This window comes from Polistes fuscatus, unplaced genomic scaffold, assembly GCF_010416935.1.
Source record: "Polistes fuscatus isolate 324 unplaced genomic scaffold, CU_Pfus_HIC Scaffold15, whole genome shotgun sequence".
NCBI classification, from domain to species: domain Eukaryota; kingdom Metazoa; phylum Arthropoda; class Insecta; order Hymenoptera; family Vespidae; genus Polistes; species Polistes fuscatus.
The window spans coordinates 2,779,256-2,791,393 of NW_025113053.1; the positions used below are offsets into that span (position 1 = coordinate 2,779,256).

The following is a 12,138-nucleotide window of genomic DNA, read 5'->3' on the forward strand; positions in this document are numbered from 1 at the left end:
TTATATTTATTGAATCGAAATATTCAATTTTGCAATCGAATAAATGCATAATGATTTTTCAAAAATTACGAATAAGGAAATAAGAAGAAAAATGTACCAAATCAAAAAGTATTAAATGATTGTAAAAGATAGTAAAAATAATTTGTGAAATTATGTATCCTATTTGTTTTGGTTATATGTTGACAGCCATAACCTAAATCTTTAAATAACACTTTTCAATACACACGTTACTGATAATATACTGAATTGTTACTTTTTAAATGCATACGTATCCATTGATTTTATAATCCTTGACATATGTGTTTCATTTGTCACTGCTCAAAAAGTAATCACGTGACAATCTGCTATCACGATTGGTTAATATTTCTAACCGTTTTCACACCGTTTTTTAACACCGTTGGTATTAAATCTATTTAGTTTCGTGATTAAAGTATTACAATTAGATTGTTAAACAAAATACCTTGTTTAATGTGATATTATTTTCCAAATGTATTTTCTTATATATATAAATCAAATGTTGTGAAATAAAGTATGTGTTAAACTATGTTTAATTATATGAAACTGACAAGGGAAAAAATATTTATGTTTATCAAACTATTAATTGATGAACAAAATAAAAGTATACTATTATCATATTTTATCAATAGAATGAGATATATAAAGTGCAGCAAAATTTTGAATTATGTATACATATTAATTTTTATTACATGAAAGATAACCTAAATATTTAATATTGCATAGCTGAATGTGTTATCATTGTGTTTATAAATTTATATTTATTTTTCATCTTCACACAATTGGAATTAATACGTATTTTATTCATGGATGATTTAGGTATATTATAATATATGTTGTTATAAAATTATTAAAATGTAATATTTCATATTAAAGAATACTTAACCTTATAGAAGTGAATGGAATGGAAAGTATACAGGATCCTGATATTTCAACCGATTTAGAGACTAATGGATTTGATTTTTCTGCTGGAAAAACATGGATTTATCCAGAAAATTATCCTGTTCGAGAATATCAGTATAATATTGTTAAAAAAGCTTTATTCTATAATACTCTAGTATGTCTACCAACCGGTAAGATCATTTTTTAATTTTATTTTATAAAAATAATTTCTATAAATGCATCTACAAAGATGATAGAAAATTAAGAAGTATGTTATTATTAGATACATTTTGTTATTAGGGTTGGGGAAAACGTTTGTTGCCGCTGTGGTAATGTATAATTTTTGGAGATGGTATCCACGTGGAAAAATTGTTTTCCTTGCACCAACAAAGCCCTTAGTCGCTCAACAAATTGATGCTTGTTATAATGTGATGGGTATTCCAAGTATAGAAAGTATTGAACTCACAGGTATCTATTAAAAAATCAATTGAGTAATTCATAGGTTATATGTATTAACACTATTCCTACCGACATTTCACGTATACCTATTCCTACCGCGGCTGGTCAAATGACCGGTCTTTCACAACTTATATTTTTCAATATTGAATGCAGACCAATGGCCAGCTTACCAGTATAAAAATATATTTTCTTTTATTCAAGAGTACATAATCTACATTTTATTCGTTTTCGTCGCATTTTTTACAAATGGGCTTCTCAACTGTACATTTTCCGCATACGTACTTTTTACATTTTAGACAGATTTTGTTCGTCTTATTATCTTTACAATACCTTATCTGACATGTTTTCCGTTCACGAGAACCTGTACTTGTACTTGCGATGGGTATTGGTTGATTTTTTTTGCCGAGCTCTTGTTGGTATTCGATGGCAAGTTCTTCTGCCAATTGAAATAGAAATTCCTGTCTTGTAATTTCTCCTCCCGTAGTTTCTTTATATAACACCCATGCATTTATCCCGGCTAAATCCAAGATATTAAAAAATACTTGCAAAGGCCATCTCCGAGATTTAGATTTTACCGAATAATTTCTGGCCATTTGGTCGGTCACATGTACGCCAAACTTGGTGCTATTATATAATTGAATTGTCTCCGGTGTTCGGGTGTCATTTTTTTCAATTTGTACGGAGTTGTGCATTGAACTGAGAATTAGAACTTTCTTTCTTGGTTTGGCTTTGTAAACTGTCAACATACAATTATTTGAGCGATAGAGTTTGGTTGAAAAAAGTGCCATGTCGTCATTTTTCAGTTTTGCCAGTCTTGGTAGCTCTTTTCTATTTGCTCTAATTGTCCCAACAATCGTAGTTTTTTTTACTAAAAGTTTTGTTGCTAAAGGTAGGCTTGTAAAAAAGTTGTCCGTGGTTATATTTCTTCCACATCCTACATACGGTTTTGCTAATTTCATAGTGACAAACTCTCCAAGAGGAACTGAGGGTTCTCTGCTTTCATCTTTTCCCAAATATGGAAAGCCGTTTATTATATATTTGCTACGCACATCGGATGCTAACCAGAATTTTATACCAAATTTGTCCGGTTTATTGGGCATGTATTGAGTAAATCTACACCTTGCTTTCGTTGGAAACAATTGTTCGTCAATAGTAATATATGGTCCTGGTTTATAACAATTCTGAGTGTTGTCAATAAACTTGTACCAAACTTCGGAAATCATAGCAAATTTATCGGTTTGTAACCGTTGGTGTCGTTGATTTCTGTCGTCAAATCGAATAAATCTCATAATCTCCGTAAAGTCATGTCTACTCATAGTATTTGAGAAAAAAGGCGGGCCCCACTTTTTATTCCATAGAAGTGCTATATCTATATTCTTAGCCTCATATGCGCCGCGTGCATACAGAATTGCAAAAAATGCATATAACTTTGCAGTAGATAGTTCCCATTTATATCCCAACACTCTAAATGCCTCTGCCTCTGTGCACTTTCTTATAAGTTCGATTATATTCTTATCAATTATCACAGAAAATGCCGTCCTAACTTCGCCTTTCATAATATTACGTTTATTGTACCCAGTCGGGCCTGATGTTTCCCTAAAAATATTATGACCAGGTGCTCTTCCAGGATTAGACCCTATTTTTACTTCGTGCCAAACAGTTCCGTCCATCGCAATTTCGCTTACTTCTTCCTCATTCTCACTATCGGAACTAACTAAGAATCTCCTTCTCTTTCGTCGTCTACGTACGTTCGAAATATTCTTTTCGTTCTCATCGGTGTTCGAATCTGTTTCAAGTGGATCATAATTTTCCGTATTGTTATTTTCCATATCCAGAATTTCCTGATGATCTTCAGAACATTCTGCATCGATATCATTTATTCTCTCTAATAATACATTCGCACTCCTCAAACGTCTTGCCATTTTGGGGACAAATATTCTACAAAAATAAAAACTAAAATATGAAAATGTAAATCAAAATAGATAAAAAAAGAATAAAAGATAAAATGTGAAACTTACTGCGAAGTATTGTTAGTCTTGTTCACTATTTTGAAAATGGCACTTATAACACGTAATACGATATAAAATATTACAAAATAATAATAAAAGACTGCCAAGTATGCTCTTTGTGACTTTCACGTTCGATGCACTCTGTTCGTGTCGCAAGACTATACTGATTTGAATTCGTGAGAAGACGTCTATACACTTCCTTCAGTTACAAGTTTATTTATTTTACGTCATAGTAGATGAGATGGCGTAGAACATTCGAGGATCTTGACCGTATCGGATATCAATCAAGCAAATAAACACCGCTAGCCCGATAGTCGAGTGAGAACTGTAAACACTTGGAAGTGCCGTAAACCATTTTCTGGAAGGCACTTATCGGATAAAATGTGTCATAACTACATTACCTTTCGTTTGTAACGACTTTATAGTTTTGGCATTGAGTCTTAGAGAGAAACTCTTACATAAATGTATAAATCGTACTACCGGTCAAATGACCGGTCGTGGTAGGTAAGACAGACTACAAATTTTTCTCGGAAAATAAACAATAGAAAAATAAGTGAATATTGAAAAATATATCATACATATATATGAGGAAAAGTGGTAAAGTTTAAAGGCGATTCACATACGTTGAATGTAGGAAATTCCAAATGAAAATTTAAAAACGGTCATTTGACCGGTCCTGGTAGGAATAGTGTTAAGTGGTTTGATAATAAAATTCTCAAAAAATTCTCAACGTAGAAATAATAGATTTAGCTTGCAAATTTATCACCATATTTTGAAATTTCAATTAATTTTCTTTTTTTAATAGGCAGTGTAAATCATAAAGCACGTCAAATAGCTTGGCTTAAGAAAAGAGTATTTTTTGCTACACCTCAAGTATTTCATAATGATCTTGAAAATAATATTATTCCCAGTGAACTCGTAAAATGTGTTGTGATAGACGAAGCACATAAAGCATTGGGTAAACATTCATATTGCGAGGTACATGATTTTTTTAAATTTCTTAATGATAAGATAAATCAATTTTCTATCTTGTTTAATTTTGATATTCCTAGTGTATCCGTATATTGAACGAGAAAAATCGATATTTTAGAGTACTAGCACTTTCTGCAACACCAGGAAATAAAATTGCTAATGTTCATCAGGTATACTTTAAAAATACCTTTTTAAATTATTAATAAACCATTTTCCTAAACTTTACTGTATTATAGGTTGTGCAAAATTTATGCATTTCGCATATAGAATTAAGAGATGAAACATCTCTAGATATAATGCCATATGTTAATCAAAGAAAGACAGATATTATTTTAGTTCCTCTTGGCGAAGAATTAGAAAAGTTTAAAGACAAATATATTAATATAATGGATCGTCATGTTAAATTTCTCATTAGATGCAATGTTATTCGCGGACAAACTGCAAATATTTCTAAAGGCAAGGTAAGTTCATTTGTATATAATAATAATTCAGTCATATTTCTTATGATATTTTCATGCATATATATATATATATATTTTTTTTTATTTTTTATTTTATAACTAGATCTTTATGATACAAAGGGAATTTCAAAAGACGCCAAATCAGTCAGGAAATAATAACCAAATTAAAAAAACATTAAGTATTCTGCTTACTATGTATCATGCTTATGAATTAATGATTCGGCATGGACTTCGTGCCTTTTATAAGTTTTATCAAAGTAAATGTTTATATAATACGAATCTCTATGGCACTAGTTATATATTTAATATGTTTAATATCCTTTTAAGATCATTCTGATAAATTTTGGATGAACAGTGAAACTCAACTACAAGAATTAATCGCAGAAGTTCAAACTTATTTGGGACCATTTCCTGATCCTCAACTATTTATTAGTGGAAATATTCCAGAAGTTAGTATTTCAATTTACCATATTAATTATTAATTATTAGATTCAGTATAATAATGCTTAAATAATGTTTTTGTATATTTAGATTCCAGACAATCTTGTATTCGGACATAATAAGTTTTTAAAATTAAGAGAAATATTATTGCACCATTTCTCAATGGCAAGTTCTTCTGGAAAAGATACAAGGGCTATAGTCTTTGTAGAGGTTTGTGTATATATGTGAATTTTATATAAATACATATATTGTTACTAATATTATAATATTTTAAGAATCATTTTTTTAATTTTAAGTGTAGTATAGAGACATTGTCAGCGAGGTGTACATTTTATTGTTACAAGCAAAACCCATGATAAGACCTCAAATGTTCGTTGGCAGAAGTGAACAAAAACAGAAAAGTCAAATAAAGGCGATAGAAGATTTCAGACAAAATCGTGTTAATGTACTCATTTCTACCAGTATAGGTATATATTATAATACGGTTAATTTTTGTATATTTTGATAAAAATAGTAATAATAATTAATGTTTGCTTCTGTAGGTGAAGAAGGATTAGATGTTGGAGAAGTAGATTTGATAATATGCTTTGATGTATCACAAAAATCTCCTACTCGACTTGTACAACGAATGGGAAGAACTGGACGAAAACGAGATGGTCATATAATAGTTCTTGTTACAGATGGTAAAGAACACGAAGTACGTACTATTATTTTCTTGTTTTTTTTTTTTCAGATTTATTTCTATTATACAATTTCTAAATCTATATTATATATATTAGACTGTGCCAAATAAATCGACTATTTTTTTTTTTCGGTCCCATATCAAAATTTCGTTGAGAGTGACGAAAAAAAAATTGTGTCAAAATTTGAGCCCTCTATCTTCATTTTTCAGTTAGCGCTCGCTAAAATAAGAATTTTCGCCAAAAAAAGTTTTTTTTCACTTATTTTTTGGTTATAGACAATTCAATATACCAAATATTAAAAAACCCTTGGTATGGTTTTGTAGGAAATTAAATTCTCTACAAAGATGATTTTTTATCGAACTTAAAAAGTCAACAGCTTTTTTTTTATAGCTGATTAAATTACATTTCGTTCTATAATTTTCATTTTTAATTATTGATGAACACTTATTAAACTACTTCCTAACGAAAAGAACATACTAATGCAATTTTTCTAGGAATATTTATGATCTAAAAAAATAGTTTTTATGCCGTAATGAATGTAAATACTGTTGAGTAATTTATATTCTTTACTTTTAAAATAATGAATATCATGTCAATTCTATTTTTTTTTGTTTTTCACCTTATTGATTCAAAATTCGGTGAAATTTTTCTGTTTACAGTGAGAATTGCACAAACCTATGATTGTATAAAAAATCATTAGTATTTTAATAGAAATAGATAATTACTAAAAACGAAATATCTTAAAAAATTTTAATAAATTAAAAAAATGATATGCTAATCTTTATTATTGTCTTTATTCATATGTTTTACTAGTTTTTTGTTACAATTGGGATATTTTTTGCGATGCTCAGCAACAACTTGTAATAAAAACTGTTTTTGTTCTTCATCACAAGTGAGACTATCATTATATTTATCAATTAACGCTACAGCTCTTTCGGCAATATCATTTACAACTTTTATCGATCGAACAATTTTTAAAGAAGCCTGGTACTCGTCATCGAATTCCCATTGATCTACAGGTAAATCAAGAAAACTTGTAGATAAACCGAACTTCTCGAATAAAACCATCGACTTTTGAGTAACAAAATCACTTATATCTTTTGAGCCGAATGATTTTAAATCTTCTTGTTTCAAACATAACTTTCTCGTATTTTCTGTTGTACTCTGTCGATTTTTTATTGCTTGAACCATTTTTATCTTGATGGCCGATGGAATTCTTTCATCGAAGAATGATAATGCCACAAGATCTTCGGCCAAGTACTAGAGATGTCTAAGAAATTTAGTTGATGCAGCTTTTAAAGCATGAATAATTTTCAAGTCAATGAGACTTATAAATAAAAAATTAATCTTTTTGTCTTCATTTTATTTGGTGATAAAATTATTTTTAACTTCTATAGTACCGTACTACAATCAATTAAAGCATAAAAACTATTTTTTTAGATCATAAATATTCCTAGAAAAATTGCATTATTATGTTCTTTTCGTTAGGAAGTAGTTTAATGAGTGTTCATCAATAATTAAAAATAAAAATTATAGAACGAATTGTAATTTAATCAGCTATAAAAAAAAAAGCTGTTGATTTTTTAAGTTCGATAAAAAATCATCTTTGTAGAGAATTTAATTTCCTACAAAACCATACCAAGGGTTTTTTTTATATTTGGTATATTGAATTGTCTATAACCAAAAAATAAGTGAAAAAAAACTTTTTTTGGCGAAAATTCTTATTTTAGCGAACGCTAACTGAAAAATGAAGATAGAAAGCTCAAATTTTGACACAATTTTTTTTTCGTCACTCTCAACAAAATTTTGATATGGGACCGAAAAAAAAAAAATAGTCGATTCATTTGGCACAGTCTAATATATATGCATTATTTGTGAATATATAGGCTTTAAAATCTACAATGCATAGAAGAGAATCTTTAAACAGTAAAATTCTCAATACAAGCAATATCAGTTCCTCTTTATATGAGGAAAATCCACGAATGATACCAGACGTATGTAACCCAGAATGTCGTAAAATTCATATACATATAAAACCAAAAGATCCTGTGAAGAAAGGTACTAAATCTAAGAAAGTAGATAATCAAAAGTCTAATGAAACATCTACAAAAAAGATAAAAACTTCCAAACAATGTAAGTATTTTAAAGTAATCATAGTTTACCTCACAAATGAATTATATCTCACCGATAATAGTTAAAAATGTGCTTGAATATTTTTAGCTTCTATTAATGAATTAAGAAATACGAATCAGCCCTCATTGTCAAAATTTCTCGTAAATACAAAATTTGACGAGCAGCCTAATAATGATAATGATTATAATAACGACGATGATGATTTTGTAGAAATTGTAAAGCCTACTATAATAGAAACTACTATCTCAAATAATAAATCTATTTTAATAAAAGCATCGAATGTTAAATTGCTAACTTGTGACAATGAAGCAGTTGACTTTTTAACGTTGTGTGCTATGAAGAAATCGGAGGAGGAAATGAAACCGAAGAAACCTAAAATGGATACTACTTATGTGTCTTTAACTGAATCAATAACAAATTTCATTGATTTTACTATACCTAGTTTAGATATACTTGATAATTTGGCTGATTATTTAAGTAATATTAAAATAGATTTATCATTGCCAAAAGAACCTTCTCAAAATGATTATGATGATGACGACAACTTTTGCTTTAATAATCAATACAATATTGTGAGTCCAGTAAATATAGGCGTAAATGTATCTACTGCTAGTAAATCCAAGTTCGAAGATTTACTCAATGAAAGTACCGATTCTGATGATATCGCAGATGACGAAAATAATTTAAATAATAAGGATACTAACGTTAATATTATAGAACATAGTACAGCTGGAACTGTAATAAGTGCAAACTGCAGTAAACAAAGTGATAATTTTAATCCTCCGAATACAAATAGTTATGTACCAATGGATGCCGAAGTTAGTTTTTTTGAAGATATATTTAATGATTCATTTGATTCAATTGAAAGTGATTGTAATACCGATAATGTTGAAAATAATCAATTAAAAATGTCTGATTCAAACAATGACTCTTCCAAAATAACAACAAGTAATCAAATACAAGAAAAAACAAATATTTCTACGTTAACAAACATGTTAGATAAGGAACAACCTAAAGAAGAACGTTCAAAGCATTGCGAAAATATGTATTCCATAACTCAAGCTGTTAATGAAATAGCACAAATAAATTCCAAAGAGAATGTACAGAATGCATTTACGGAAGTAAAAGATACACTGCAATATGTAGCACAAAAGCCTGAATATACATCAACTAGTAATAAATTACTAATACAAAGTAATATACGAATGAGTGACTATGAATCTGAAGATGATATATTTGCATCTGATTCAGAAGACTTGAAAATTAATGCTTTAGGCAATGAATTAACGAACAAAACAAATCCAAAAAATGAAACTTTACCAAACACAAAACAAAGTATTGATACAAAATTAAAATGTGTAGGAGAATACCAGTTTGAAGTCGATGATTTTGAATGGAACAATGATTTTGAAATATCGTCTGTTTCAGCTGCAAATTCAAAGTATTTTAATTTAAATTCTACTATTAACGATAGTGAAAAAAATAATGATGCTTTAGTATCATCTTTCGCGAATGATATTATGGGAGATGATACGGATAACGATGAGTGGATATCATTTCAGCCAAAATCCAAACCAGAAGAATGTGCTAAAAATAATTCTATGAAAATAGCAAAAAAATTATCTACTATAAGGCATTCCTTCCCTAATTCCATTTCCGTGGACGATCAAAATGATTCTGAAAATGATTTTGTTATAAGTACAAACGATATAGAAAAATTAAATCAATTGGAAACTAGTTATTTCTCAGAACAGAAAAGTCGAAATTATGATAAGTCTATTCCAAGTAGCAGCTATTGCAAAGATAAGACTTTTAAAAAAGTTGAAAAACAAGGAATGACATTAAACAAATTAAGTTCTTTTAAAGCCCCAGATAAATATTTAAAATCACAATATTTTAATAAAACAAGTCAGAGCAGTCAATCAAAATATATGAAATCTTCAAGGGATCCCTCTTGCAAAAAAAAATCTATAAGTCAAAAGAGTAAAGTGAGAAGTCAGTGCGAATATATTGATTATGAAGCAGCAGTATCGTGTAATAGTAGTTCCAGTGAAAGTTCTGGTGCAGACGAGGATTTAAAAGATTTTGTTAGTTACACTCAATACGCACAAGAGGAAGATGTACATGCTTTATATCTACAAGCCAGTAAAAGTCCTGTAAAAAAACCTGGTGCTTTTGTTTTTAAAGAACCTCAAGAACCTACAGAAATAATAGATATATATTCTCAACCTTGTTCACAGGCTGATGAAACGTACCTTCAGGTTAATTTGAATATTCTTTATTTCAAGTATTTATATATATATGTAATATTTAATTGCAAATTAATTAATGTCAAATTTGTTTTATTTAGGATTCCTTTTGCGTAAATGGTGATGAACATGACGATGTCGATGAGAATAAACCTGTTCATGGATATTCTATATTGGAAGAAGCAGAGAAAATACTAGAAACTAAAAAGAGGAAACGAATTAAATCTGATAGATCAGAAAATAGTGTATGGAAAAATAGAAAAAAAAGAAAAAAGAATAAAGTAATAAATATTTCTTCGGATGATAGTAGTGAGGATGAAACTGAAAAATTACGTATAGACATTCAGAATGAATCGATGATGTTGAAAGGTTTACATCCGTAAAATTTTGTATTGTGTATTATATATATATATATAAGATATAAAATTAAAAATATTTTTTATATATACAAAACTATGAAAAAGATAGAAACCAAACTTAAATACGACACTTTATTTCTCATAATTTCAGATACTTTTAATTTTAAATTGAATGTTCATTTTTTACTGTTATTTCTTTTGTATAGAAATGTTTATGAATGGCAAAGCATTGTTTTATATTAAAATTTATATTAAATGAGAAGATTGTTTCGCATTTAAAATATCATATCATATATTACAGAGATATGAAAATTTGTCGTTGAAGAACAAATAATTCTCCTATTATTATTATTTCCAATTGTCTTCTTTCAACTATTTTTACTCTAGGGTTATTAGATTTTCTACATAATTTAAATGACTAATAAATATACAAAAAATTTATTTCTATAGTTAAATATAGTTAAATCGTGACGTGCCAATGTAGTTAGAACAAACGTTAAAGAATTCGAATACGGTAGGGACGAGGAGACGCTAAGTAGACACAAAAGAAAGAATAAGTAGAGATAAGAGACAATTGGTTCTGTTGAAGCTAACTTTGCATATTTCATCTATAGAATATAAATGTTATTTTACCGTTTTCAATACCTCGATCATTCGGCGTGTACTGTTATTTGATAACATAAAGCAATTTAGCGTGGGAAATATTTTCGTATAACACGTGTCTTCTAATCAAAAAATGGTAGTAATAATAATAGTAATAATAAATATATATTAATATGTATATATATTTTTGTATAATTTATATTTGGCAATAAGAAATTGTATTATTTTTTCAAGGAATATAAATATTTGATTTATTTCTTATTCCCGTTGGAAACTTCATGGACATTTCTTAAGAAGTCAGTTAACACAAAAAGTTCGCTGGTTTCTTAGAAAACTAGATAAGATTAAGAAATCTTAGACGAGCAGGTATATCAGGTCAAGGTGCTATCCATCAGTAACAAAGAGATGAATTATCAGAAGAGAAACGACGTACAAAAAAAAGATATTTATATATATTATATATAAATGGAGAGAGATAGAGAGAAAAAAAATGCTTAGAATAATTAAATGAATAAACGTATACAATTAATTAAAATTAACGATAGTAATAACAGAAAATAATAATAAATAATCGGTTGGATCGATTTACGAACATATGTGTGTTTGTATTAAGTTGACTTGTATTGTTAACGTTATTGGTGATATTTATTTAAGATATATTTTTGTATAACTTACATATCGCAATAGAAAATATTATGATGATTTTTCAAGGAATACAATCATCTTACTTATTTCTCATTTCCGTTGACAATTTCACACAGAATTCTAGAAGTTGGTCGTAACAAGAAATATGCAGTATTTTTGGAAAACTGGATAAGATTAAGAAGAACCTTTAGTCGACCAGGTATGCATCATTAGATTAAAGTGCTGTC

At 28.5% G+C, this 12,138-nt stretch overlaps 1 protein-coding gene and 1 long non-coding RNA gene across 2 annotated transcripts; one reads left to right on the forward strand and one right to left on the reverse strand.

Moving 5' to 3' along the window:
* Window positions 1–74: 74 nt before the first annotated feature.
* Window positions 75–11,210, forward strand: LOC122514642 (Fanconi anemia group M protein homolog). Its single transcript, XM_043631579.1, has 14 exons — window positions 75–834; window positions 909–1,088; window positions 1,198–1,365; window positions 4,171–4,343; window positions 4,418–4,507; window positions 4,574–4,798; window positions 4,902–5,055; window positions 5,126–5,247; window positions 5,330–5,449; window positions 5,541–5,706; window positions 5,782–5,936; window positions 7,809–8,055; window positions 8,143–10,316; window positions 10,406–11,210. Exons 1-14 carry the CDS (start codon window positions 822–824, stop codon window positions 10,685–10,687), a joined length of 4,269 nt encoding a protein of 1,422 aa, XP_043487514.1. The 5' UTR covers window positions 75–821; the 3' UTR covers window positions 10,688–11,210.
* LOC122514643 lies at window positions 2,996–3,871 on the reverse strand. The gene is made up of 3 exons (XR_006303099.1): window positions 3,767–3,871; window positions 3,375–3,690; window positions 2,996–3,294 (listed from the first exon to the last, which is right to left on the reverse strand). It is a non-coding gene; the product is annotated as an uncharacterized LOC122514643 (long non-coding RNA).
* Window positions 11,211–12,138: the final 928 nt, after the last annotated feature.

What these genes read in the sequence shown, in the direction of transcription:
- LOC122514642 (XM_043631579.1), top strand. An exon ending in TTAGTGGAAATATTCCAGAA is followed by an intron (nt 5,248 to 5,329) that starts GTTAGTATTTCA and finishes TTGTATATTTAG; the next exon opens with ATTCCAGACAATCTTGTATT. An exon ending in CTGATGAAACGTACCTTCAG is followed by an intron (nt 10,317 to 10,405) that starts GTTAATTTGAAT and finishes TGTTTTATTTAG; the next exon opens with GATTCCTTTTGCGTAAATGG.